Genomic DNA, 25,691 nt, shown 5'->3' on the forward strand with positions numbered 1-25,691 from the left:
GTTATATATTAGTATTTTTACCATAAAGTTTGAAAATGTATGAAAATTAGAAGTAACTATTTAACCAATTTGAGTAAAAAAAAAAAAAAAGAGGAAAATTATAAGATTTATTAAAATTAGATGAACTAAATTTGACAAAGTAGAGTATAAAGTTTGAAATTCAACTTGACAAAATTGATATTTTATCGTAGTTTAAATTACAAATCAATCTTCAATTTTTATTTTGTATTTATGTAGTCAATAAATTTATAAATACGTTTAATCGTTTTTGAACTTTAACTTGGGAGCAAGACTTTAATTTTTTTTTTCAGTATTATCGGTCATTTGATGTATTCAAATGTTAAATGATATAGTAGTTATAAAATCAAATTTGTTGTCTACCAAAATCATATAGTTAATATGTATTCAAATTTTAGATTTAAATATTGATAACAACATAAGTGTCAAGATCTCAATTTTATCAATGAAAATAATGTACTTTATTTTAGAAACGTTTGTTAATTCTTTTTTTTTTTTTTTAGAAAAACTAGAATTTAAAAATATGTTAAATTGTAAATTTAGTCCTTGAATTTGCTTTAAGTTTGGATATTGGAGAACTCGATGGAATCAAACTGCTGCAAATGGATTGAACCTTAGGAAGCTATAGAAAGTTGGGCTTATTATTATTATTATTCTTAGGCCCAATAACTTACACAATTGTTGGGTTGGGCCGGGCTAAACTAATAACTAGATTTTATTTTTTATTTTTTATTTTTTATTTTTTATTTTTTCTTGAAAATGTAGTCTTAATTTTAGAAAAGAAATAAAAGTTTTGAAAAATAAGTTTAAAGAATCTCAAATATTATTACCGTTTATTTAGTATAAAAGCAAACTTTTTTAGCCCTAATACATTCCTGAATGAATTTAAACTAAGGTATGAGTTTCTTTTCGCAGATTTGACAAAATAAGTTTTATAATTTAAATTTATTACTTTTGCAAAAATGGAAAAAGAAAACATAAGTAAGTCCAACCAATAAAATGTAAAAAGAGTATGAATACAATTGACATGCACGATACATACTTGTCACTGTTGATATACGTTTGATATGCTACATACACTAAAAAGTGTCATATCTTGAAAATAGTAAAAGTGTAAAACATTTTAAATTTTCAATCCTTATATTATTACCTATTAAAACCTTTCCTGTCTTTCATGTACATTACTACTTTTATTCGTTTAACAAATAACCATGTAATTTCTTTTATTCTTAATTTGTTTATATGGAGGAATATTTCTTGGGTTGTTATTTTCTTTATAAAAAAGAGCAGCTATTTTAAGATATGAAAACATAATGAATAAGGTATTCTAATTGATTTCCTTAAACGTAAGAATTAAATTCTTGATGTCAAAGTAGATTTTAAAATTTAAAGTTAGGTAGATATTATGTTTACATTAATTATTCTAATCTAATTGATTGTAAACAACTATTAACTAAATGATATTACCTTTACTTATCTCTTTTTACCTATTAATGTTGCCAACAACATATAAAGATCTTTCTATCTAAATCTAAATCTAAATCTAGAGTACGAAAACAGAATGAGAAAGAGAAAGAGGGGAGGGGGAGAGAAAGGGAAAGGAAAGGAAAGAAAAAGGTTTGTGTTGAAAAGTATGATGGGAAATTTGAGGTACATAAAGGGGGAGGGAGCACATGGGGATATTAGTTAGAGAAACGAAATAAATCACAATTTCAAAAAAGTCATAACATAACTAATATAATGTTATATAAAACATTGGTCCCCAATATATATAACCTCAAAATGCAAAAATATATATATGTGTGTGTGTATGCTGGCTTTGGGTGTCATCATAACTCTTAATTTCTCTCCTTCTTATTTTGAAGTCCCACATGACAATTGACAACAAAACATGTGGTCCTCTTCCCATCATATCATTAAAACATACACATATACACCCTCTCCTTTACAACCTAAACCTAAACCCACCCCCCTCTTCTATATCCATTCTTTTTATTTCCTCTTCCGATCAATTTACCTTGATTTAATCATCTTCTTTTATCTATTGTGTTTGATGCTTATGTTTATATTTTATTCAATGTATTGATATGTAGGGACGTTGGTTTAGAACCGCCTACATAACCTTTTTCTTTATTCGTAATTTTTTTGTTGCGATTAAATTCTCTGAAAAGTAAACCTTCACTCTTAATCATATCGAACTCTTTTTTACTCATTAATTATTTATGTAATATTGAACTTTAATATTTTAATTTTATTGATTATAATAAAGCGAATGAAATCAATATTTTTCACTTTCTTTGTGAAAAAAAAGACGAAGAAAATGAGTTTTTGTATTCTTTTTTTTTTTTTTCTTTCCAACAATGACTCAATCAATTTGCTACTTTGTAAGTTACTAAATCAATTGTTATTCAATTTTTTAAATGATAAGTTCTCTCTATCTTATTTTGACCAATGAAAATTGGTTAATTAAATACAATCACACAAAATACATTAAAAAAAATATCCATACACAAAATCTCAAACAATAAAAATCTATGATCAACCCCAATGCTAAAATATTGAAAACCTAACCAACATATAACCTAAAATTGCTATTAATTTCATTAACTAAGGCAAAAGAAAAGATATCGTAAAGAATAATTATTTAATTAGGATAAATCTGAATATAACTAAGTAAACAATAATTTATTTGTAAACCCTAATTCATGTACGTATCAATATTTGTCACATGCAAAATCATTGTAATAATCTTCATTGTTAGAAGTGCAAGTATTTCCACCCTCTTCCCTACTTTTGGCCCAAAGATTATTACAGTTACCTGTGACCTATTTGTTATATATATATATATATATATATATATATATATAGTCACTACACTACAGTTACCCAAAGCTTTATTTCTAGGTTCTCATGAACTTAATTTATGTAATAATTTTTCGACTGATGCTCCCCATTGCTTACGAGTTACAATTTTGGAAAGGGAAAAAATGAAAGCCAGAAACGAAGAGCTGGCAATGCAATGACATAATAATTTTATATATATAAAAAAAAACAATAAATAAATAAATAATATTTGAGAATGAATGGAAGCAACTGAGAAAGGACTAAAGGAGAAAACAGTAAGTTGCAGTTTTCTACGATAATATAATATAGTATTTTTATTTGTTATTTAGTAATATTTGGTAAAAGTTGTATTTTATTTTAAAAAAATAAAAAAATAAAAAATAAAAAATAAAAAGAAGAAGAAGAAGAAGAAGAAGAAGATATTTTAGAAATATTATTAACATTCCGTGGGACAAAAGAAGGAAGTTGACGCGCTGAGAATGGGGCGTGGAGATGGGGGGGTTTAAGGAAAAGGCGCCAAATGGAAATGGGATTGTCGTGCGTAAAAGCGTGTGAGCTGTTGGTTACGTGCTCCAACAAATCATTTCACGTTGTGTCATCCTCTCAAACCAACTGTATTCCTCTCCCCCCCCCCCCCCCCCCCTCTTCCTCTTTTTCCTCTTTTTTTTGTTCTTTTCCCTTATTCTTACTATGTCATTCCCCCATTCTTTTTCTTTCTTTAATATATTTATAACCCTAAACCTAATAATTAAATTTCTTTTTCCTCTAAAAGATAAATTATTTTTTTCAAATTTTAAATCTATATGTCATGAGGGACTTGATGATATATAGTCACTACTTCTTCAACCAATCTAATAGTTTATGGTTTAATGCATGCTAAAAGTAAAAAGTTAAAAAGTGTCTCTAAACTAAATATCAAATTCTCAATTTTGCGTTTAAAATTATAGCTTTTTAATTATTTCTTTGTAAAACTCTCTAACATACTTAATTGAAGCAAAAAAAAAAAAAAAAAAAAAAAACATCCATTTATATAATTTTCAAGACAGTTTTTAACATTATCTTGTGCATGTAATTGACATAAAAAAAATTGTATATACAAATTCCTTGATTGAAAGACCGACCATGTGAGTTTTAATCATTACCATATGTCCTCTAACTTAATCTACAATCTCAATTTCACCCTATTATTGATCTTAAGAAACAAATATGCTATTTTTTTCCATTATAGTTTAAGTTTTTAAATGCATTAGAAAAAGAATATTTAGGTTATTTCTAAAATTGAAACCAAAACTTAAATAAATATAACTAAAAATACAAATATACATAATGACATGTCAATTTATATTGTTGAGAATACATATGCCAAATGTTTGTAGCATACAATGTTTTAACCGAAATACTAAAATAGAATTTGATTTTATGAGTAAAATTAAAATTGAGGAGAGAATGGGACCAGGTAATGGAAAGGCATAATGTGCCACGTACTTTACCCTTCATCATTACTACTACTAATAATAACAATTTTCATGGTTGCCGTTTCCTTTTATTTTATTTAAAATGAAAAATGAAAATAATTTTCTTTTTAGGGAATTTGATAATCATTTTATTCTTATTATTATTTAATTATTACGAGAAATTTGATGGCTTTCAATTCCTACTTTTTGCGTCGACACATTCCTATTCATGATTGCATCCAACGAACGACGCCATTTCTAATTTCTTCTTTCCTTCCTTAATTTTTCCACTAAACACCCTCCTTTCTTTTAACTGCACTTCCTCACTCCCCGCCGGCGCCCTTTTTCCGTTCAACTTCCGTCCCCATTTCCTCCTCTCTTCTCTCTACGTGGTGCGATCTCCATTCCACTGCTTTCTAATTTCTCTGTTTTCTATTCTCTGAATTTCTCTTTCTGTAAACTTTCCTATGCAATGCTGTGCAGTTAGCTTTGTTCTTGATCTTCTGTTTGATTACTTCCGAGGATTTCATTTGAGCTAATTGTTTAACCAAGCAGGTGTTGATTCTGAGACTGCGTTTTGTTTTCTGTTTTGAGAAACAATTTTGTGTTCTGATCGCGGACTTGAATTGTTCAGGTCATGATATATTCAAGTTTCACCACTCTGGAGAGCTTTTTTTTTTTTTTTTGTCTTTCTGTGGTTGTGTGAAATCGTTGATTCTCAAGTTATGTTTTAGGTGGATGGTTTTGATAAAATTAAGTGATTCATGAGTCCTCTTTTGATTAACTTCTTGTTTGCTTTGCTCTGTAGTTTGTGCCACCAATTTCCTTGAAGCCTTTAAAAAAAAATATGACATCTGACTTGTTCTTCCTTCTATGGATCTTGCTCTGGTCTTTCTCCGAGTTCTGGAAAAGTTGTGCTTGTTGTGATTTCTCCTGATGTTTTCCTACATAATTGAGCCATTGAATTTCTCCACTCGCTGATTTCGGAAAAGCAATTTTCATTATTTGAATTTTCTATTTAGAGTGTCCTGCTAATTCTGTAGCTCCAAATGCATACAAGATATTAATTTATCCAGGATATGGCTCGAATTCTTATAACCGATTGTTGTTTCTTGGAAGAATATTTCAAACTAATGATTTCTATAAACAGGTATTGTAGCCAGGGTACAATTGCCGCGCAGGACTGTACTAATTAGCAATTAGCATAATATAATCCGTGGTTTTGATTATATTTATTTATGTTGGTTGTTTAAAATTTTTGTGGACTTATATTTTTCTCTCTCTCTCGTTTTTTTTTTTTTTTTTTTTTTTTTTTTTTTTTGCCTTTTCAAGTTAAAACAAGAACATTGAGATCGATTTATACAGAATATGAAAGAACCAAGAAAGTGATGGCGCCATGGTAGTTATACAAGCTGCATGGGAGGCTTATTATATCCTCTTGACTTTAATCACAGAAGCATGGCCAAGAAAATTTTTAATCAAAAGAGACGTCGTGGTGGTATGATTGATCTATGTTATTTATGCTCTTAGCATGTTCTAATAGTTCTGGCCAAAGAGCCATTTTCCTTTAAAATGTAACTGACATTAAGTTGAGATTTTAAAATATTTTCAAAATATTAGAGGAGCCTGTAGCACCTAGAGAGTATTTTATTTATATATTTTTGCAAAGGTAGCACCTAGAGAGTTAGTTGAGCAATAGTGACTAGAAAATTGTTCTTGGAAAACCAAGCTTACTTTAGGATATTGGTTTCCATACGGAAGCTTTTTTTTTTTTTTTTCTCTCAAACCAGATTTTTCTAAATTTATAGTTCACAAGTTTCTTGGAAATTCTGGTGCTATGAATGTTCAAACTTTTTACAAGCTCATGAAGACCTTAGGATGTTGATTAGAGCAGAAATTAATCCAAGGGCAAATTAGTTACTTTGATAGTTTTGTCTAAATAGAATTTACATTTTGCTGCAGGACTGGAAACCCCTCGTAATAGCCTGGAACTACAGATGGAGAGTTCCCAAAACTATTGTGCTGTAGAAGAAATACCGGTAAATCTACCATTTGTTTGCTGCATACCAACTGAACAGCTATTCATTCATCATTCATGTCATATTATCTTGTTATGATTTTGTTACTTTTTAGAGCACTACACTGCTACTCGAATTTACTTGAAGTTTTCTCCCCTACACCATGCTGAATCGAGCTGACCAAATAATAGGGCCATCTAAGTTCTAGATGTCAATCCTAGATCTGTCTGGCAAATTTGTTCTGTTTCATATTCTATTTGTCAACTTCCTTTGGAGAATCTTTCTGAAAATTAGAATCCGTAAGATCTTTTTCCAGCCTTAAGTTTTGCTACATAATGGTTAGGATATGAGATCTGAAAGAAAAAATCTTCGTGTTTCATAAATTTCTGTTGGCAACCAAGTTGGATATTGGATTAACCTATCATCTGTTATGTACCAATAGGAGGCCTGCAACCAAGAAATTGAGTCAAATGGTATTAACACCTACAGGGTATACTCTATTAACAAGCTCATTAACCATTACCAAAAGTCCCAAAACTATTTGACCTGCAGCTTTGACAGTTCAGATACACTTGTCTCGATGCTCAACAGCCTATGTAACAAAAATTATTTGAAGAAAAGGGCAAAGTCAACCTTGGCCCTCCGGTTAGTTACTACATTAAGAACACAAACGAAATATTTTGAGGTGTATCTTCTTGCTAGCCTACGTCCTAATTGAAGTATTTTCTGCAAATACTTTCACTTTCGCATTTTCATATCAACATTCTATTTCTTAAAATGACCTTTTCAAGTGTCCATCCTCTAATTTTCTCAAATTCTTTTCTAGACCTTATTCCCCAATACCAATATACCTTTTTCATCAGTACGCTTTTCTAATTTGTTTCCATTGCTATCTCTCTAATCGACATTTCTATGTGATCATTGCTAAATTTTCAGTACTCCTATCAAATCGATGAAGTGTTTTCTGACAAGGACTATTTAAAAAATGAGGCTTCAATGAAGAAATTAATCGATAGGGAAATATCCACGCGCACAAATGTCAAACATAATGGACCAAGCATTGTTGCTCGACTCATGGGGATGGATATGTTGCCCTTAGATGCTAAAGATGTAGTTGAGCTAAGTGACAAGAGGCATAATAGCAAGGGAGTCAAGACTTCAAATAAAGAAAGCAATGGCAGGGGCTTGCATTTTCTTGCATCCTCCAAATCAAATCATTCAAAGCAAATGGACCTGCACTCATCTTATCATGATAATGACAAGGATGCTGATCGTGATGACTGGAGCAGTGATCAGAAGATGGGAAAATCACACCGTCGGGAACATCCTCAGGAGGAGGAATTACAAAAGTTCAAAAAAGAATTTGAAGCATGGCAAGCTGCAAGGTTTAGGGAGTGCTCAAGGGTTATTGAAGTTAGTAGCATCAATAGACGGTCACTTAAACAGGAAGGCCTTGCCAAGGAGAAGATAACAATAAATGCAAACACAAGGAGAACATCAAGCCAGAAGGTCTCAGCGGAACCCAAAGGTTCAACAGTGGAGATGAAATCATATAGAAGTATTGGTCTAGATGATTGCGTTAAGAGGGAAACATTCCCAGCTGAGCAGAGGGGAACCTTTTCTTTGAGAAGCAAATCAATGGATGCAGATTTTGAACACCCTTGCCTGATTAGCTATGATCAGAAAGACAAATCGCATGGCCCAACAAAGATTGTCATTCTGAAGCCTGGTCCTGATAAGATGTGCGTCCATGAAGAGCACTGGAAAAATTCCTCAGGGAACTTAGGAGAAAGAGTGAGTATTGAAGATTTTCTTGATGAGGTCAAGGAGCGGCTGAGATGCGAATTGCAAGGGAAAACTTTTAAAAAGGGTTATACAGTTCGTGGAAGTGGAATAGAAACGCCATATAGTGAGAGGCCTTCTCACAGAAGACAAATAGCTCAGAACATAGCCACACAGGTTAGAGATAGTGTCACAAGAGACATTGGAATAAATTTACTCCGTTCAGAATCCACAAGATCATACAACAGTGAAGTTCAATTTATTGGGTTAGATTCCCCAGAATTCGTAAACAAAGACACCAGAAGATTGTTGTCAGAGAGACTGAGAAATGTTCGAAGCAAAGATCCAGACCTTGATAGTGGCAGCTCTAGGTCATCTGTATGTGATCATGAGAGAGTTATGAACCAAGTAGAAACTACTTTGACAAATGGAAAACATACAGATTATTGGGAAGTACTCAGAGATGCTGAAGAAATACAAACTAGATCTTTCAGGCATGAGGCGAACCAAAATGAGGTTCTTCCCAAAGAACTATCTCCTAGGAATCTCACCAGGTCATTATCAGCTCCAGTGTCAGGAACGTCATTCGGGAAGCTTCTTCTGGAGGACCGGCACATTTTAACTGGTGTCCACATTCAGAGAAAACATGAAGCAGGTGATCATGTGGCCATGAGTAGCAAAAAGCAGAAGAAAGAGAGGTTTAATTTTAAAGAAAAGGTTTCCAATTTCAGATATAATTTCACTCTTAGAGGGAAGCTGTTTGGCAGAAAGACGCAATCGATTAGCGGATTACATAGTGCCAATCTATACTCTTCCAAAGACATCTTGAGTGGACCAACCGTTGTAATGAACTCTGGAGAGCGCCACGAAAGGGTATAACCGTATAATTTCTCAACTATTTCAACTCTGGTTCCACACTTTTATATTCACTAATTATTTTTCTTCATTATCCCAGGAGAATTTCACTGAGGTGCCTCCGAGTCCTGCTTCTGTGTGCAGCAGTGTCCAAGAAGAGTTCTGGAAGTTATCTGACCATCAGAGTCCAATATCAACTTCAGATGTAACTCCTAGAGAAGAGAACTGTGTTTCCCAGGTCTTTAGGGAGATAAGCTCTAACTTGAAAGGTACAAAGAATTACTTTTACGCACGAACAATTGACACTACTCAATGCCGTAGTAGAAAGTATATTTTCCTGGATTTGTTTCTTTTAAGACTTTATATCTCCCGGGATTCTTATACATTGATATACTGTTTCTTCTAGTGTTATCAAATTATATCATCCATTTGGATACAGCGATCCTCTATTGCCATTTTTGTTTTCTTACATCTTAAATCTGTTCTCTTCAAGTACTTCCCCTTCAGAAGTTGTCTGCTTCTGCTTAGTATCTTGGGTTATTTACAGATTTTAAAAGAAAACTTAGTACACGTATTACCATTTTTTGTGTAACTAATATTCTTTTAGTTAATATTAGTCGACTGCTTTAGCTATATTAGTGGGTTGACGGGCTGTATAGGTTATGGGTCACCTTACCTTTGTATAAGCTGCTAACACATCTTTTAAACTTGTAATAAAAATTCTCAGATTTTAACTCTTTGTTCAAATATTTGTTTACACTTTTTATGCCGCAGAACTTCGAAGACAGCTGAATCAACTTGATTCGGATGATATTGAGGACAAAGTGGAACAGCAGCCTGTTGAGTCCGAAATCACAAAACTTGAAGATCCAGCAGAAGCTTACATACGAGATCTTCTTATTGTTTCTGGTATGTATGATGGATCAACAGATAACAACTTTACACGAAATAACGCAGCTACAAAGCCTATCAGTGATGCAATCTTTGAGGAAGTGGAAGAAGCATATAGAAAATCGGAGACCAAAAATGAAATCATTGGGAAGGAGCAGAGTGAAAATAGTGTAGATCACAAAATGTTATTTGATCTTTTGAACGAAGCACTTCCAATCGTACTTGCACCATGTTTAACATTGTCCAAATTTAAAAGAAAAGTTATTAACTCCTCTATGCTACCACGGCCATTGTTCGGAAAAAAACTATTGGATCCTGTATGGGACGTCATCCGCAAATTTATACACCCTTCAACTGATAGATCTTATTACTTGCTTGATGGGGTTATGGCTCGAGATTTAAATTCAACACCATGGTCCTCATTAGTGGATGATGAGGTTAACACGACAGGGAGGGAGGTTGAAGCTCTGATCATGAAGGATTTGGTTGAAGAAATTGTGAAGGATTTGCTAAAATGATGCCGCAGAGTTTTAATTCTCAGGACACTGACCTTATGCTACCACTTGGAGTGGACAGAAATTGCATGGAAATCAAATATATTGAGGATACCACGCTTGATATTCACCCGAAATATACCTTTTTTTGAGTTTCTTTTTACGTACATATGATTTGTTAATGCAGATTGGCTTCAAGTGAAGGTGTTATTCAGATGTAGATGACTCTTTTCCGATGTCAATTATCATAACTTGTAAAGGAAAGTTAACATGATATTTCTCTCTGCAGTTTGTGCCCGACTCTTGCCCTTTGCCATAATTTGTAATATCCAGCGTCAGAAAACTTAAACAATCAGCTGCCGCAAGTTCCAATGTTCGGTTGCTACGACAAAAGGTATAACTCGTACAAATAATTGAAGTTTATGCCGTGTATTTATTCCTTCTGCCCCCTACTATGAGATTGTTTTGTTTGATTATCAGTTACGTTTTATGAAGGCCATGTTTATAAAGTTTAAATATTGCAATTCTGTGACATTGACATGCTTTGGCTTGTTAGAAACCGAATGCTTTGTGCGAACCAGGTAAAAGGATTATTATTATTTATTTATTTACTTATTTTAATAACTAGGTAAAAAGAATTAATGGTTAGACATTATTCGATAAAAATGCTTCAGCTTACTCAGCCAACCTACGCCATAAATTCTCCAAGGCAGCCCAAAAAAATGGTCAACCTAATAACTAGCCAAATGAATGGTCAACCTTACTATTAAAAGAGAGCCACCCCAATTAAAAGGAAGTGGAACTTTACCGATTCCCCATATAGCAAATTGTGGGTCTATCTATGTATGATGTTTCACCATGGGTTAGGTAGAGCATACTCTTACTCTAAATGTGAAAGCCAAGAGCTGAAAGAGTTTAAACTTCATAACCTTTATTTACTTATAACAACACCTTAATACTTTTAAAACTTTGTCATATTACTCTTCGGTTTCACAAAGAGTATACATACATCAGAATTTTAATGGAAATTAAGATCTGAAACGTAACGGTGTGTGACAGTAATTTTGCATGAAAGTTTGAATTCAAATTACGAAGGATTTATACGGCAGGAAAGCTTTGAAACATTGAAGTCTATCTTCTTTTAGTATATACATAACTTAAGCTAATAGAGGGAGAGTTTAGCCTAACATACAGAGAGAGAGAAAGTGATGTAAAACTAAATATCCATGGACATGGAAGAAGCTGGATTTATACCGAACCAACTTGAAATAGAATTATTGCAGGAGGTGGACTGTTGATAGTTTTGAACTCCGCTCTTGTTGGTCAATTGTCATTGGCTTGGCAAAACGACTCCGTTTTTTTATATATAGGATTTTGGAGTTACATCTGTTTTCCATTTGGTTTGAAACTGATTGGATTCTTAGAAAATGAGTTAAATCCTTTACTTAGGTTAAAGAATCTTTCTCTTTCCATTAGGATAAATGTAAATGGAAGGAAACTCTGTTGTGTGTGTTTCGTGTTATTATGATTGTTCACACTGTAAATTAGAAAAAAGGGAGGGAGAAGGAGATTGATGATTGATGATTAATGGTGGGGGCAAGGAAACGGGAGAAGTATATATTGTTTGGCCGCCCATTGATTTTGACCTGCCTCTCTTAGTGCTTAGTGGTGGAGCACATGCTCTGTCGGCTAATCATCCCTTTCCCTTTCTCTCTTTTATTGCATTAATCAAATTTATCTTCTAATCTCCTTCTTTCTTCTCCTAACATCTCTCCTATTTTATTCCCTTTCCTAGTTTTAACCTTACATCATACTCTACCTTATTAGTTAAAGGTTAATTATAATCAATTTTAGGGATAATTGGTTATAACAAAGTCTATAGTAACTTTTTTGTAAATATAAGTGATATGTTCTATTTGAAACTATTTCTCTTAATTAAATTACAAGTTTAGTCCCATGATTATTCTTTTCTTTCAAAAGTGCTTTACACCAACTCAGTATGATATGTGCTTACAAATTTGAAACTTTACAAAATTATTCCATATATTTTTAATAATTATAATGGATAATATTTTTAGGAATAATATAATTAAGTGTAAAATAATATCTTTAAAAAATTGTATATATAGCAAAGTGTATCGTCGATATACTTTTATGAGTGATGTAGTCTTTTGTCGATAACTTTTTACTAGCAATATGATCTAGCATTAATACGTTCTAGGAGCTTAATTTTTATAAAAAAAATTTTGTATTGCCTTATATATGTTAATACCTTGAACCCAATTGCTATATTTGAATTTGCTTCCAAATTTAGTTTATGATTAATCCAACTTCAACTCCAAAATTTCAATTTTGTGTCAGGTAGATCTATAATTTAAAAAGGAAAAAAAATTGAAAGATAAATTAGCAATTCAAGAAATTGAGGGACAAAATATCTTCTAAGTTTGATGGGCTCATTTGAAATTTTAACCTATAACTTTTTGTGCCTTTAATTATTCAAATTCATTCTTGACTTGTATTTTCTTCTAGTGATTATTTATCTAAAATTGTTCTCATTTCTATGTCCCACACACAATTTAAAATTTGTTTCTAGCGCAATTGATAATTATGACTTTCATGTAATAGGAAAACTAATATATTTTAGGTGATCTCAATTACTTTATGGAGAATTTAAATATGGGTTATTGTTTATTTTGTTTCCTTCCATCACTCTCATCTTAATTTTAATTGTTTACCGAAACAACAATTATGATGATGGACTTGGCCAAAACAATTTTAAGGAGACAATAACGATCCTTATAGTTACCATTTACTTTTTACCATTATAGTTTTTGTCTTCATTCAACAATTATTCAAAATTTTATTATATACATTTGAATTATTTATATTATTATGCCCTAGGTTATTTAGTACTTTTTTTTTTATAATCATATTAGTTGTTGATAAATACTACAACAATTTCAATATTTGTCCACACATAAAAGCGTTAGCATATCTTAAGAAAAAACATGGACATGCAGTGTTTTTCTATCCACGTTTGTTGATGTTAAGTCAATAGAAATGCCCACACAAGTAAACGCATAGGTAAAAAGCATTTTCTACCCATGCAACTGACGTTAATTAAAAAAAAAAAAAAAAAAACCTTTTACCCACAAAGTGTGTTATGTGGGCAAAACTAACATTCTGTCCACGCATAGTTCGTCGGTAGAAATGAAGATCTACCCAAGTAAGAGCCTTCATATATGTCCACACATGATATTTACGTCGACATATAGTTGTAACAATAAATTAATGAAATAACATTGTCGCAATATCACTCAAATAATAATTTTACATATGTTTCGTTAATTAAGGTATCAAGAAGTTTAAATCTCTCCCTTAAATTTTTTAAGAAAAGTCTATCAATATAAAATAAAATGTATTTAATTAGTGAATAAGGTTGCTTGATATCCATATACTTTTGAATATTTTTTTGAATAAAAAAAACTTTAAAACCTCACACAATTTAAAACTTCATTTTCATTCTAACAAACGAATGGTATGAAAGACAATCATATGAATTTTCTGTTGTAAGACCCAATACAATTTGATCAGGAACATATTACTTCAAAATTGTTTATTTTCATTGTACTCTCTTTTTAATTCAATTAATTCTATTATTTATTTATATTATTGAAGATAATTAAGAAACTAAAATTGGATTTCATTAATCCCATCATAAATTTAAATAAATAAATATAATAGTGTAAGATGGAGGACTAAAATCCCAACCGAATCTTTAATTAAACAAAAGAAAGGAATAAGGGGATAAAGAAAAATAATAAAAAGGAAAATATTAATATGATATGATTAAGGGTTTTGTATTTATCTGCTAAATGCAATTAATGGTTATGAGTCGTCTAATTAATTAACACACTCACATGCATATTCACAAATCAGACAACGACCCCTGCATGTGTCCACCTTTTAATTATTATTATACTATATTTCATTTTTATTATTATTCCCTTAAATAAATAAAATAAAATAAAATAATAATACATTTTTTTTTATTTTAATTTAATTTTTAAGACAAGAAGACAATCAATCTCTGACACAAATATATAAAAAGAAAAACACCCTTCACCTTCACTGTCAAAAGCTGCAAAATTTCCGACATCTTCTTCCTTATCTCCGCCGTGATGTCCACCGCCGACCGCCGTAGCAGACCGCACAAACTTTCAGAATAACACGTCAATCTGTCAGAGGCTGACTGGGCCGAAGAGTACCCTCAGGGTGAGACACTCCCACAGAATATTCAGACACATCACCTCTCCTCCACCGGTACTTCCGGTTGCCTCTCTCTGTCTATATATTATTTTGATTTTTCTTTTCTCTTGCTCTTTTTCCCCCCTCAAATTATTTCCTCTTTTACAAGGAAATTAAATTTTGCTTAATTGCTTTCCATTTTAGATTCCAATATTTGCCATAAAGGAAAAAAGATAAAAAAAAAATCAAATCCAAGGTGGATTTGATAGTGTCCTCTTTCTATTTTGTTAAGTAAAGTATTTTTCTTATTAGTATATACTTAAAAAAAAATTGTTGTATTGTAGGAGTCATATAAGTTAATATGACTATATTTTCTGACTAATAAATTTACTTGTACGTTATTAATGAATAAATTAGGGTAGGGATTAACAAGTGTGAAAGGACAAATTATAGGAATAATCATGAAATATTTTAATCTACATATAAAAGAAAAGGAGAGAGAGAATTGGTTTTATTAAAAGTAGATTAAAATAATAATTGATTAATTAATTTAGGTTTAAAGATAAAGAAAAATAATATTAAAAATTGATTTGGGAGTGTTTTCCTTTCCCGCATATTTGTCTGTTTCTTTACTTTCCCGTTAACCGTCCGCTTTTGTGAATTACAATTTCCTCTTTTCTTTAATTTCTTCTTCTTCTTCTTCTTCTTCTTCTTCATTCGTTCTCTCTCAAATTAAAGCGATTATGATGGAGTGGGAAAAGCCTGAGCAGCAAAATCCTTACCACCACCACCACAACCCTCCTCTTTGTGACGATCATCTCCATCACCTCACTGGAACAACGGCCGCCGGGGCTCTCTACGTCAAAGTCATGACCGACGACCAATTGGAGACTCTTCGCAAACAAATTGCTGTTTACGCCACCATTTGCGAGCAGCTTGTTGAGATGCACAAGACCCTTACTGCTCACCAGGATCTCACAGGTACCTTACTCTAAATTAATTAAAATGCTCTTTCATTAATTTCTTCTACTTCTTCTTTCAATCCAATCCCCCTAATTAATTGTTTAAGCCTTACACACCTACTACCCCCTGTATTGTTGGTTATACTGCTGTTTGATTTTTTGGAATTGCCTCTTTTTAGTTTCCACTCGATTCATAGATTATTGAATTTTGATTCCTAGTATTTTATTGTATCATTGCATGTGTTTATGGTGCAACCTCTCGAGGTCTTGTTCTTGTTCATGATTTTTTTAAATTTTGGAAATGCGTGCAAATATTTGGTGATTTCGAGCAGCTAACAGTTACCTCAAAAAAAGGGCAAATATCTAAGTCTGTAACTAAGACTACTACCGGTTTCCCTTTTCTTGATGGCTATCCAACTTTTTTGTGGTCCTTTTGGCTCTGGTATCCATCCCTGCCGTAAAGTAACCATTTCCCCTCTCCTTCATTGTTTGCAGCATGTGTGTCTTTATTAAGAGGCGCTTTAGTAACCATTTAGTAATCCACTTTATATAAATATATGTGTATGTTTTCAGAACCAATTCATGAGTATTCTTGGAAGAAGTGAAAATTTTCAATTTAAAATGAAAAGAAAAAAGTAATTGAGAGATTTATTTTCTTTAGCAATTGATTAAGGGGTTCAATACTAAACAATTATTTGTAAATTGAATAAGCCAGTTGAAGATCGGAGAGTTTTGATAATGTGATCTTAATGGATTTTGGATTACGATGGTTGTAAAAGTATGCCTTTGACTTGAAACTTGCTTTCTACTCCACCTGTATGATCTTGGAGACAATCTGATGAATCTCCCTCTATGCACTCGCTTAAAGCTTGTGTCTTGCTGCTTTTCAGGAATGAGGTTGGGTAATATGTACTGTGAACCATTGATGACATCTTCCAGCCACAAAATCACTTCTAGACAGAGGTGGACTCCGACACCTGTGCAGCTTCAGATCTTAGAGCGTATATTCGACCAAGGGAATGGGACTCCCAGCAAGCAAAAGATCAAAGAGATAACCGCTGAACTGGGGCAGCATGGCCAAATTTCTGAATCTAATGTCTATAACTGGTTCCAAAACAGGCGTGCTCGATCGAAGAGAAAGCAGCAAAGTGCCCCACCTGCCTATGGCGAATCAGAAGTGGAGACAGAAGTTGAATCACCAAAAGATAAGAAGACGAAACCTGTGGATTTTCAAACTAATCAATCCTCTGCACCTTTAGGGGACGACATGTGCTTTCAGAGTCCGGAGATGAGTTCTGAACTGCATTTCCTGGATCCAAACACCAACAAAGCTGATACTTTGTTTCCTTCAAATGGAAGTTTAAAAACGGCAAGAAGCTTCGGCCAGATGTCTTTTTATGAGGGTATGCCATAAGAGTTTTTTGTCACTCTTTCATATGTTCTATTACTCATCTTTTTGCCTGATTTAACCTTGTCTTGTCATATTACGTGGAGGATTGAGGGAAGTATTAAACTCGTCGATTTCTCAAAAACTTACTGATTAGAGCATACAAACGTAAACTTCTGAATCCTGTTTTGCTAGGGATCACCTTCTTTTTCTTTTGATATCCCCAAAATGACAAGAATGTTCAAGTAAAAAATGATTTGCTAACTTTCTACCTCTTGGTGCATATAAATTAAGAAGATCCTCATTTGACTATTGTTTGCTTGGATCTCCATCTCTTTCACACAGAGGATATAAAATTGAATATGTGCTTTTCTTTTTGAAATGGATTTCAGCTGGGAATGAGCAGCTGACAGGAAAGATTGAAACGCCAGAGAACTATAGTATCTACCAGCAAGCAGAAGGCTACAACATGACGGGACGACCATGAATTCTTACACAATTAACACGAGGTGTAGTTGTGATATTACGAATGTGCTGGACTTCTGGCTCTCGTGTGAATGCACTTAGTCTAACATTGAAGGAGACGGTGATGACGATGACGAATGATGCTGACTTGTGTGCTCGTATCTTGTCGTGGATTGTCGGAGTATACAGTTTTGAGTGATGTATTTTGGTTGGATTGTGTTTGGAAGCATTGGGAGTTTTGATTGGTTGATTTGATTGAGCAATTCAGAGTCTTGTGAGTTAGTTAAACGTGACCCCTTAAGAGGAGAGAATGTATGGTATCCATTTGTAAGTGTTTGTATTAAAAAGATGATTGCTTAAATGATCCTAATTGATAGTAGAATGGGCACACCCTCGTTCTCTCTAGTATTAACCGTTAAAAAAGAAAAAGTTAAGCATAGGCATTTTAACTTACTTAGTCGACCAGTTAAACAAACTAATTTAGCTAATGCCAATAATGATTAAATTTAAGAGGGTTAAATAAACTATTTAATCATCCTTTATTGGCTTTAACTATTTCACAACTACTACTAGTAGGTAGGATTATTTGGTACAGCTGTTAATATATTTAGTTCAAAGGCCATGAATATTGTTATATATTTGATCTTATTTTTAACTTTTTCCTTCTTACTTAATTTGATTGAAACTGTTTACTCATGATCTTTCCATTTAGGGTCCATCAACACTATAATTGCAACGATATCTCCTAATTTGTGTTGGGTAATTTTCAAACACTATTAAATTGATCACAATTATGAACTATTAAATTGATCACAATTATGAATTTAATCGTGATCTTAAATTTCATTACAAATACAAAATACATGTAAACTAATGTGAACAAATGGACACACCTTTCAAATTATCATCGATTAGATTACACTTTCAGATACAAAACCATGAGGACACACCTTTCACATTCACCATTTTCACACAAAGCTATAACAGTTGGAAGCTTGAAATTGCTGCTTCATTTACTTCAATAATCACATCTAACGATATATGGTTTCGTTTTATTTCATAAAAGTTTTTGTCAGTTGTTAAACAATATAATCAATGACCTTCAGCTCATTCGCAAATAAATGCCTTTTTTTGGCAGTAGAATGAACGGGGTTGGTATTTCCACATTGCCGCAGAAGTCGGAACAAGAAAAGTTTCACTTTCCTTACTACTTTAATGTATAATAAAATGATCATTAAAAAAAAAAAGGAAACGTATAAATGTAAACCGAAAGAAAATAGAAAGAGAATTAATTAAATTCTATGTATTCTATTGATAGAGCGCTTAAGAGTGACAGTGAGAAGCATCATTGTGCACCCATAGGAATTGATATTAGCAAAAGAGCAACTCCAATCAACTCAATTGCAAGAACCAAAAGAACAGAACCAACAAATATTATCTAAAATAAACATATTTTCCACACAGTTCATATGACACCTCGTCATCATGTAAAGAGAATATGTGTATTATAGGAACTCCATGAACCTGAGAAAGACTTCGAGACCTTATATAATTCAGTGACCGTTTTCCCGACTTTGCCGCTCCTATACCAAAAATTTGGACTCAATCGACTTGAATTTCACCTCCAATGTTGCTTACCTCAGCTGTCAGCACTTGATGGGGCCACATCAAATGCGTTGCTGCTACCGATGGCCGATGGGATCGATCCACTACTGCCCTGAATTCCCCAGTAATCGTTCAACTGCGGCATGGATATTTCCTGCAGTGGCAATCAGTGCTCGTATGTTTTCCTGTCTGTCAATGAATCCCATTTCTTGTAGCTGTGTGAGCTGCGTAGAATACAGTTCTTCCGGAGGTACTGTCGAATGGAATGCATTTAGAGGAAGGTAGATGAAAGTAAAAGGCTAAATTACAAAGATACCCATGAACTTCATACTTTGTTAAAAGAATACGCTTATTCTTCCCAAAATTGTAATATTACTTTTCACCTTTCATAAATGTTTCAAAACTACTTTTCACCTTTCATAAATGTTTCAAAACTACACTTGAAATAAAAATCCATCAAAAGATTGGACAAAAGTTAGATCCAAGAACGGTATGGCAGAGATCTGAAACAAAAATTGGGATTTGAACAACCATACCCATCCTATATCCAAATTTCAATCCACTTCAAGATAGTTTTCAAACATTTAAGAAAGATCAAGAGTAATATTGTAATATCTGGAAAAAAGGTGTATCAAGAGTAATATTTATCTTTTAAACAAAGGTGAAGGCCAAGTTCTAGAGCATGTTTTGTAATTAAGTCAAAATAATCTGACTAAGATAGACAAAAGGAAAGAGATTCAACCATCGGATCTGTTGGGCACGGCTAGACTACCAGCACCAAGTCCTCCAAACATGTTCATCAACATTTCCAACCCCGTATTGTTCGCAGCTCCTATCATTAAGAGAATAATATTAAACAAAACAAGAGTGCTAATTTATTTACCCATCCCACAAATAAAGAGAGACAATGCTAACTTAGAGGTTCATCATTATGAGCATTATGGTAAGACCAACTCAAATCAAACTAGATCAAACAAGTACTCTCAAACTGCCAATCATAATGGTAGCACAACATCAATACTTGTCAACCTATTTATAGAGTTGATTACCTGTGCCTCCACCGGTCTGACCTGGGTTCCTACAAAAAAGAAAAATTTTATTACAGAAAACAAGTATTTGCAAAAACTAGAGACCAGTTAAATGTACCAAATATAAAAGATACCAAGAGACCATTCATTATATAGGATTAATGTGCATACAATGATACCGTGTCAGCAAAGCTAATGAAATGAACGCCATTTGAGCAAAAAAATTCTTTCAAATCGATGAAGTTTCCAAATCCGAAACAAATTTATTTGGTTATCATCCTTCATGAGTAGAGGGGAATTTTGAGGGTCCAATTTTAATTTCTAAAAGTTTGAGAGTCAAATTTTTACAATTGAAAGTTTGAATGCGTAATTGCAACTACCACCAGACTTTTAAGAGTGATTTTGCAATTTGCCAAAAGAAAAAAAAAAATCTCAAAGGAAGTGGCTCAGCCCAGGGAAACTACCATCCAATAGAAAAGTCAGCTATCAAGGCAAAAAATAAATGGTGTTTATGATGTACTGCAGGATGGTAAGACATGTTTGATCTTTTTTTACCTCTGTTTAAGGGCTCTCAAAAATGAGATTCTTAGCTATAGGTCCTAATAATTAAACTTATAGCTCCTTTGGATATACTTCTTTTGAAGAAAACAGAGGTTCCCATGGAAGAAATGAAAAATTATATATGATAAATGAAAGATGCCCTTCAAAACCGCTAAATTCATGAAGCAAAATCCCATCAACTAGACCTTAAGATCAACTTGTAATGACCTAATAAAACAACCGACAATATCACTAGCAAAAGATGACTAACTAAAGAATTAACAGAAGCTTGACAACCTCAGAGTCTCCATCTCCAAAGAAATACAAAACTCTTGTTTTAACACACAATTACTGGTTTTTCCCTTCTAACAACATGGGTGTAACAAGGAGATACTAACAATCATAAGGATGTACATGTCCCAGTCTTTAATTTTCATGTTCTTACTTGTGCCTGATGAGAGAATGGGCAAAATGATTCTCCCTTTCCCCATTCTACCAACCAAAACATGATGGATGTTCTAAGTTTGGTCAGATAGGACCAAACACAATTGATTAAATCAAATTTTTTGGTAGTCATAGCAAGTGGATTTTAAGCTGAAAGGCCCAATTATTAACAAAAATAATGATACTTCGAACATTCGAGGAGATCAAATATAAGCTATTTCAAATCATTATTATCTTTATTTTTTGGTTGTGTACAAAAGGTCATTTAAAGGAAAATCTGATTCATGTATCACTATACTTTGATTGAAGAATTAATTTTGACTCGACCGAGTCCTGTAATTTACCGTAGTTTCATTAAAGAACAATACACAGAAAACATAAGAAGCTTAAACTCTTCCGACAATAATTTTCCAAAGCTTTACTTTATTATAAGAGTAATCCTGATTTAAATCTCCTGCATATTTTGGACATTTTTCCGATGAAACAACCAGTTTAATCATGAAGCCCACGCAAGAAGGCTATCTTGTTTATTTTTATTCTTTTCACTCGAGAGAACCTGACTGATCCTACATCATTTGTACGAGAAGAAAACCCGTAGGGCCTTGGATTTAATGCCAACATAATTTGAACCTATGACCTCCTAGGCCTTTATCAAGGAGGTGGATTGCAATGTTGTCACTTATCACAACAGAGACTGAGAAAAGTTTAAATTTTCTGCCGCCTTTTTATAGCATTCATGGTGGTGTCGCTGAGTTATTTAAATGGAACAATTATTAAAAGAAAAATTATTTTGAGTTTGGGGTTTAAATTCTTATTAATAATTAGTGAGCCAATAAGTGGTGGCTCAGTTGGTCATACTGGTTTCAAAGTTAAGAGGTCACAAGGTCAAACCTTTGGGTGAGCTTAATATACCAAGAATCTTAGATGTATCTTAGGCTTGGGCCTTGGAGAGGTTTGATTCCCGGTTATCCAAAAAAAGCCCTTTTAGACTACCGTCACCAAACATGCAATATATCAAATCAATGTACATTTTAATTCAGCATTAAAAGTTTGAAACATATCTTGAATGCATGTTTGCCCCATCCCAACTCCCTAGGGTCATAATTACAATAGAGGATATACTTATAAAGAACAATTAAAAAGTTGATTCAACTCAATTTGGCATCGGAGAAATCAATCATAAATACCATGTCTATCAAAAACATTAAGATAAAACCGAGGTCCTGGTAAAGCTCTTTAAAAAAATCTTCTGAACATGAGGTTTTTTTGTTAGATTACTTACAAGGTGGGCTGGCGACCAAGCTGTGACAGAAGTTGTTGCTGCATAGTAAACATTTGCTGCAAAAAGATCCAGGGAGACAGAAAAAATCAGCAAATCCTTTTACAGAGTCTTGAGTTCAGATAGGAATCATGGGATGAAATTGGATTCAGGGACTATAAGTAGACTGAGGGTGTTGACATGGCAGTCACGTGGATTCATTCCATTTACCTGCATTGTATCAGGGGAGGTCAGCTGGCGTAAAAACTCAGGATCCTGCATCATCTCTCTGAGCTGAGGATTGGAATCAAGCAAGCCACGCAATTGAGGGTTGAGACCAAGGATCTGACAGGAGATATTATAATTTATAAGAAAACAGAGAATGACATCATCTTCAAATTCTAGTGAAAATCCTGTGAGTACCTGGTTTACATATTGAGGGTTTGACATAACACTTTGCATCATTTGTGAAATAGCTGGGTTTTGCATCAACTGATTCAAACCGGCAGCATCTGGTGTTGCACCCAACATGCCCTCAAGATTTGGAAGACCAAGCCCAGCTAAACCAGTGGGAACTTGAGCACTAGCATTTGGAGTGGGATTCGACCTTGTAGAGTTAGTTTGGGTACCACCAGCTGATGAATTTCTAATGTTAAATGATTGTAAAATACCTTCGTGCTCTAAAACTAAGATATGGAAGCAAATTTGATACATGGAAAACTTAGATTCTAAAGCAGTTAGGAGAGGGTCAGATAAATTAGCAGAAATTTCACAAGTATATGGAACAATGACATACTGAAATAATTAGAAGGCAACAATTAAAATGCCTAATACTAAAAATAGTTTGGAAATATAATAATATAAAAATGTTCCAAACAAACTAGGGCTTACTGCTAGCAGGGGACCATGGGTTTGGAAGTGGATTTGTATTTGGAGATGGAGACCCATTAGCCGTATCAGAAGTAGTAGTTGATGTATTGGCTGTCGCATTATTAGTAGCATTCCCACCCGTCCCTAAAAGTGCAGCAAAGGGGTTCGAGCCATCATTTCCAGCAGTTCCAGACATAGTTGTTGCATTTAGAAATGGCTCTTGAACAGTTTCATACATGCGCCTAAGCATATTAAACCCTTCAGGGGAAGACTCGATGTTGCTCATTGCTCTATCAGTGTTTCGCATCATCTCCCGCATAAGCTCGGGATTTCTTGCAGTTTCAAGCGTCTGCCGGAGAGTGCTGGGATCATTGAGAATGTGTGCAAGCTCAGGATTACGATCCATTATTTCACGCATTTGAGGGTTGTTCATGATCAAGTTCCTCATGATGTCTGGATTATTCATGATGTTTTGTATGGCAGGCATGTTCATTATTTCTCTCATGATGTTTGGATTGCGGGTCAGCTGCTGCTGCACCTGTTCGAAATCAGGAAGGCCAGCCCCAAACAATCCACCAGTGGCACCAAGCCCTTCGAAACCGAGCCCAGGAAATATAGAAGATTCCAAACCGAGCCCTCCCCCCGGTGCTCCACCTTCATTTGATCCAACACTTCTTGCGTTACTCGAAGTAGTGTTCGGACCGCCGGCATTAGGAGCAGTAGCAGGATTGGTCGGCGAGGCAGCAGGTGCCGATCCACGAACCAAATGGACCGTGTGATCTGCCTCTAACCCTAACAGAGAAAATCGTGCGAAAAATTTACTGTAGAGAAACAAGGGACTTCGAGACAATACATCAAGAACCTAACATCCCGTTAATCAGAAAATGCACAGAAATTAAAAATTCTAAAAAGGAAAAAGAAAACAATGCCAAGAACAACAAAATCAGAAACAATAAGAACCCAGATTTGTAAGCATCGAGAATTGAATGCAATAGAAAACGCACCGTAGCTTTGTAGGGTTTGATCATCTTTCAAAATCCGACCCTTGTAAATGAGACGCTGCTGATCGGCGGGAACCTCGCTCTGGTGGGAAAGGATGGATTTAAAGGATCCAACGGTTGAATCGAGGTTAACGAGAACAGAAAACTTGGAACCATTGGAGCATCGAATGTTGACGTTGACTTTGAGTCCATCGGAAGAGGTCGTGTCGCTGGGAGGGGACACAGCTCCATCGCCGCCACCACCCATAGTAGTGTAATTTATTCCCTCCCAGGCGGGGGAGGAGTGGAAGAGATAACAGAGAATTAGAGAAGAAGAAGAAAAAAGAAAGGAATGGAAGGGAAGAAGGGGAAATGAATGGAGATTAGAAACCCTAACCCTCCAAAATCTACGTTGAATCGATGGCAGCAGCTGATCTCTCTATCGTGGAACGGAACCAATTGCCAGCAAACTCTCTCAAATGTTTTGGTGACATTAATTATTTCACACCCAAAATTAAAAATAATATATATATATATATATATATATATATATATATATATATATTAATAACCAAAAATAAGAGAGCCAAGAAATTCATACATATCTATCACGCCCCTAATTGGCGCGTTTAATACACTCCCGCCATTCCATCTTTCCACTTGATTTATACGATCTTATTTCATTTATATATTTTTTATTTTTAAATAAATTATTCTTCAACATTTTTTTGTTTCGAATATATAAAACTATAAATCAAAGAGAATTTTTATTAATTGTTTCCATAAGAAGTTAGAGGTATTGGTGCAACTTTTTCAAGTTTTATGGGTAGCTTTTTAATATAATTAAATGTTTTCATCCAAAAATCAATTTGTAAATGTATTTTTTTAACTTTCTTTTTTAAATTAAGGGTGTTGTTGAAATTTTGTAATTCCATGTAATTTTAGAAAAATACCACATAGTTTAAGGATATTTTTCTATAAATTAGCTTCTATGATCTTGAGAAGACTTCAATTATTTTGTTAAAGAATAATTAAATTGTTCATTGTGAAGTAAAAATCAAAAAGCATACTTGACATTAACTTTTTCACGTAAAAATATCTTGATATTAAATTGTTAAACATATCCTCGCAGCAAAACACAAATAATTACTGCATAAATAGAAGAAAACAAAATAAAGGCAAAAACCAACCAAATGCATAAAATAAAGCACTGGTAACTAGAAAAATGTCACACGGAGAAATCACGATTTGGGTTCCTCGTAAGAATTCTCAAGCCACTTGAAATAAAAATAAAAAAGACACCTCATATCGAATAACTAGACTAATCTTGTTGGCAGGGTGGTAAACATGCGTATTACACTCGCAACAAACACAGTGAATGAGATCACACCAAACAAATTTTTCAAACCATATCCAAACTTAAATTGTTTGAGGATCTAACCATTATCTATCAAATGGTTGAAGCAAACTAAACATAGACGATCATTGTCAATGAAATGATGAATTGAGGACTTCAAAGTTCAAACTATTAAAAATCAAACGACAACC

General features: G+C 33.5%; 3 protein-coding genes across 7 annotated transcripts; 2 read left to right on the forward strand and 1 right to left on the reverse strand.

Annotated features, from left to right (window-relative positions):
• Window positions 1-4,517: 4,517 nt before the first annotated feature.
• On the forward strand, window positions 4,518-10,890 carry LOC103490651 (uncharacterized). 3 transcript variants are annotated; one of them, XR_537916.3, is made up of 7 exons: window positions 4,518-4,708; window positions 5,649-5,814; window positions 6,279-6,355; window positions 7,271-8,989; window positions 9,072-9,240; window positions 9,746-10,560; window positions 10,646-10,890. XR_537916.3 is itself a non-coding variant. In XM_051086359.1 (7 exons), the coding sequence occupies exons 3-7, from the start codon at window positions 5,733-5,735 to the stop codon at window positions 10,378-10,380; spliced, it is 2,682 nt and encodes an 893-aa protein (XP_050942316.1). In that variant the 5' UTR covers window positions 4,518-4,708; window positions 4,800-4,871; window positions 5,649-5,732; the 3' UTR covers window positions 10,381-10,799. The 3 variants fall into 3 exon arrangements, 2 of the variants coding, with proteins under 2 accessions (XP_050942316.1, XP_008448479.2); XM_051086359.1 differs by adding an exon at window positions 4,800-4,871 and having other exon boundaries at window positions 9,746-10,799; XM_008450257.3 differs by having other exon boundaries at window positions 9,746-10,799.
• A 3,495-nt stretch (window positions 10,891-14,385) lies between these two features.
• On the forward strand, window positions 14,386-17,800 carry LOC103490652 (WUSCHEL-related homeobox 13). Of its 2 annotated transcripts, XM_008450261.3 has the most exons (4): window positions 14,465-14,679; window positions 15,343-15,585; window positions 16,457-16,969; window positions 17,346-17,800. In XM_008450261.3, the coding sequence occupies exons 2-4, from the start codon at window positions 15,348-15,350 to the stop codon at window positions 17,438-17,440; spliced, it is 846 nt and encodes a 281-aa protein (XP_008448483.2). In that variant the 5' UTR covers window positions 14,465-14,679; window positions 15,343-15,347; the 3' UTR covers window positions 17,441-17,800. The 2 variants fall into 2 exon arrangements, with proteins under 2 accessions (XP_050942317.1, XP_008448483.2); XM_051086360.1 differs by having other exon boundaries at window positions 14,386-15,585.
• Window positions 17,801-18,706: 906 nt separating this feature from the next.
• Window positions 18,707-24,844, reverse strand: LOC103490653 (ubiquitin domain-containing protein DSK2a-like). 2 transcript variants are annotated; one of them, XM_008450263.3, is made up of 8 exons: window positions 24,168-24,844; window positions 23,185-23,955; window positions 22,717-22,928; window positions 22,525-22,638; window positions 22,318-22,373; window positions 20,073-20,101; window positions 19,766-19,855; window positions 18,707-19,276 (listed from the first exon to the last, which is right to left on the reverse strand). In XM_008450263.3, exons 1-8 carry the CDS (start codon window positions 24,409-24,411, stop codon window positions 19,128-19,130), a joined length of 1,665 nt encoding a protein of 554 aa, XP_008448485.1. In that variant the 5' UTR covers window positions 24,412-24,844; the 3' UTR covers window positions 18,707-19,127. The 2 variants fall into 2 exon arrangements, with proteins under 2 accessions (XP_008448485.1, XP_050942318.1); XM_051086361.1 differs by lacking the exons at window positions 18,707-19,276; window positions 20,073-20,101 and having other exon boundaries at window positions 19,768-19,855; window positions 24,168-24,647.
• Window positions 24,845-25,691: the final 847 nt, after the last annotated feature.

The sequence above is a fragment of the Cucumis melo genome, chromosome 6 (assembly GCF_025177605.1).
Source record: "Cucumis melo cultivar AY chromosome 6, USDA_Cmelo_AY_1.0, whole genome shotgun sequence".
In the NCBI taxonomy this organism is placed as follows: Eukaryota; Viridiplantae; Streptophyta; class Magnoliopsida; order Cucurbitales; family Cucurbitaceae; genus Cucumis; species Cucumis melo.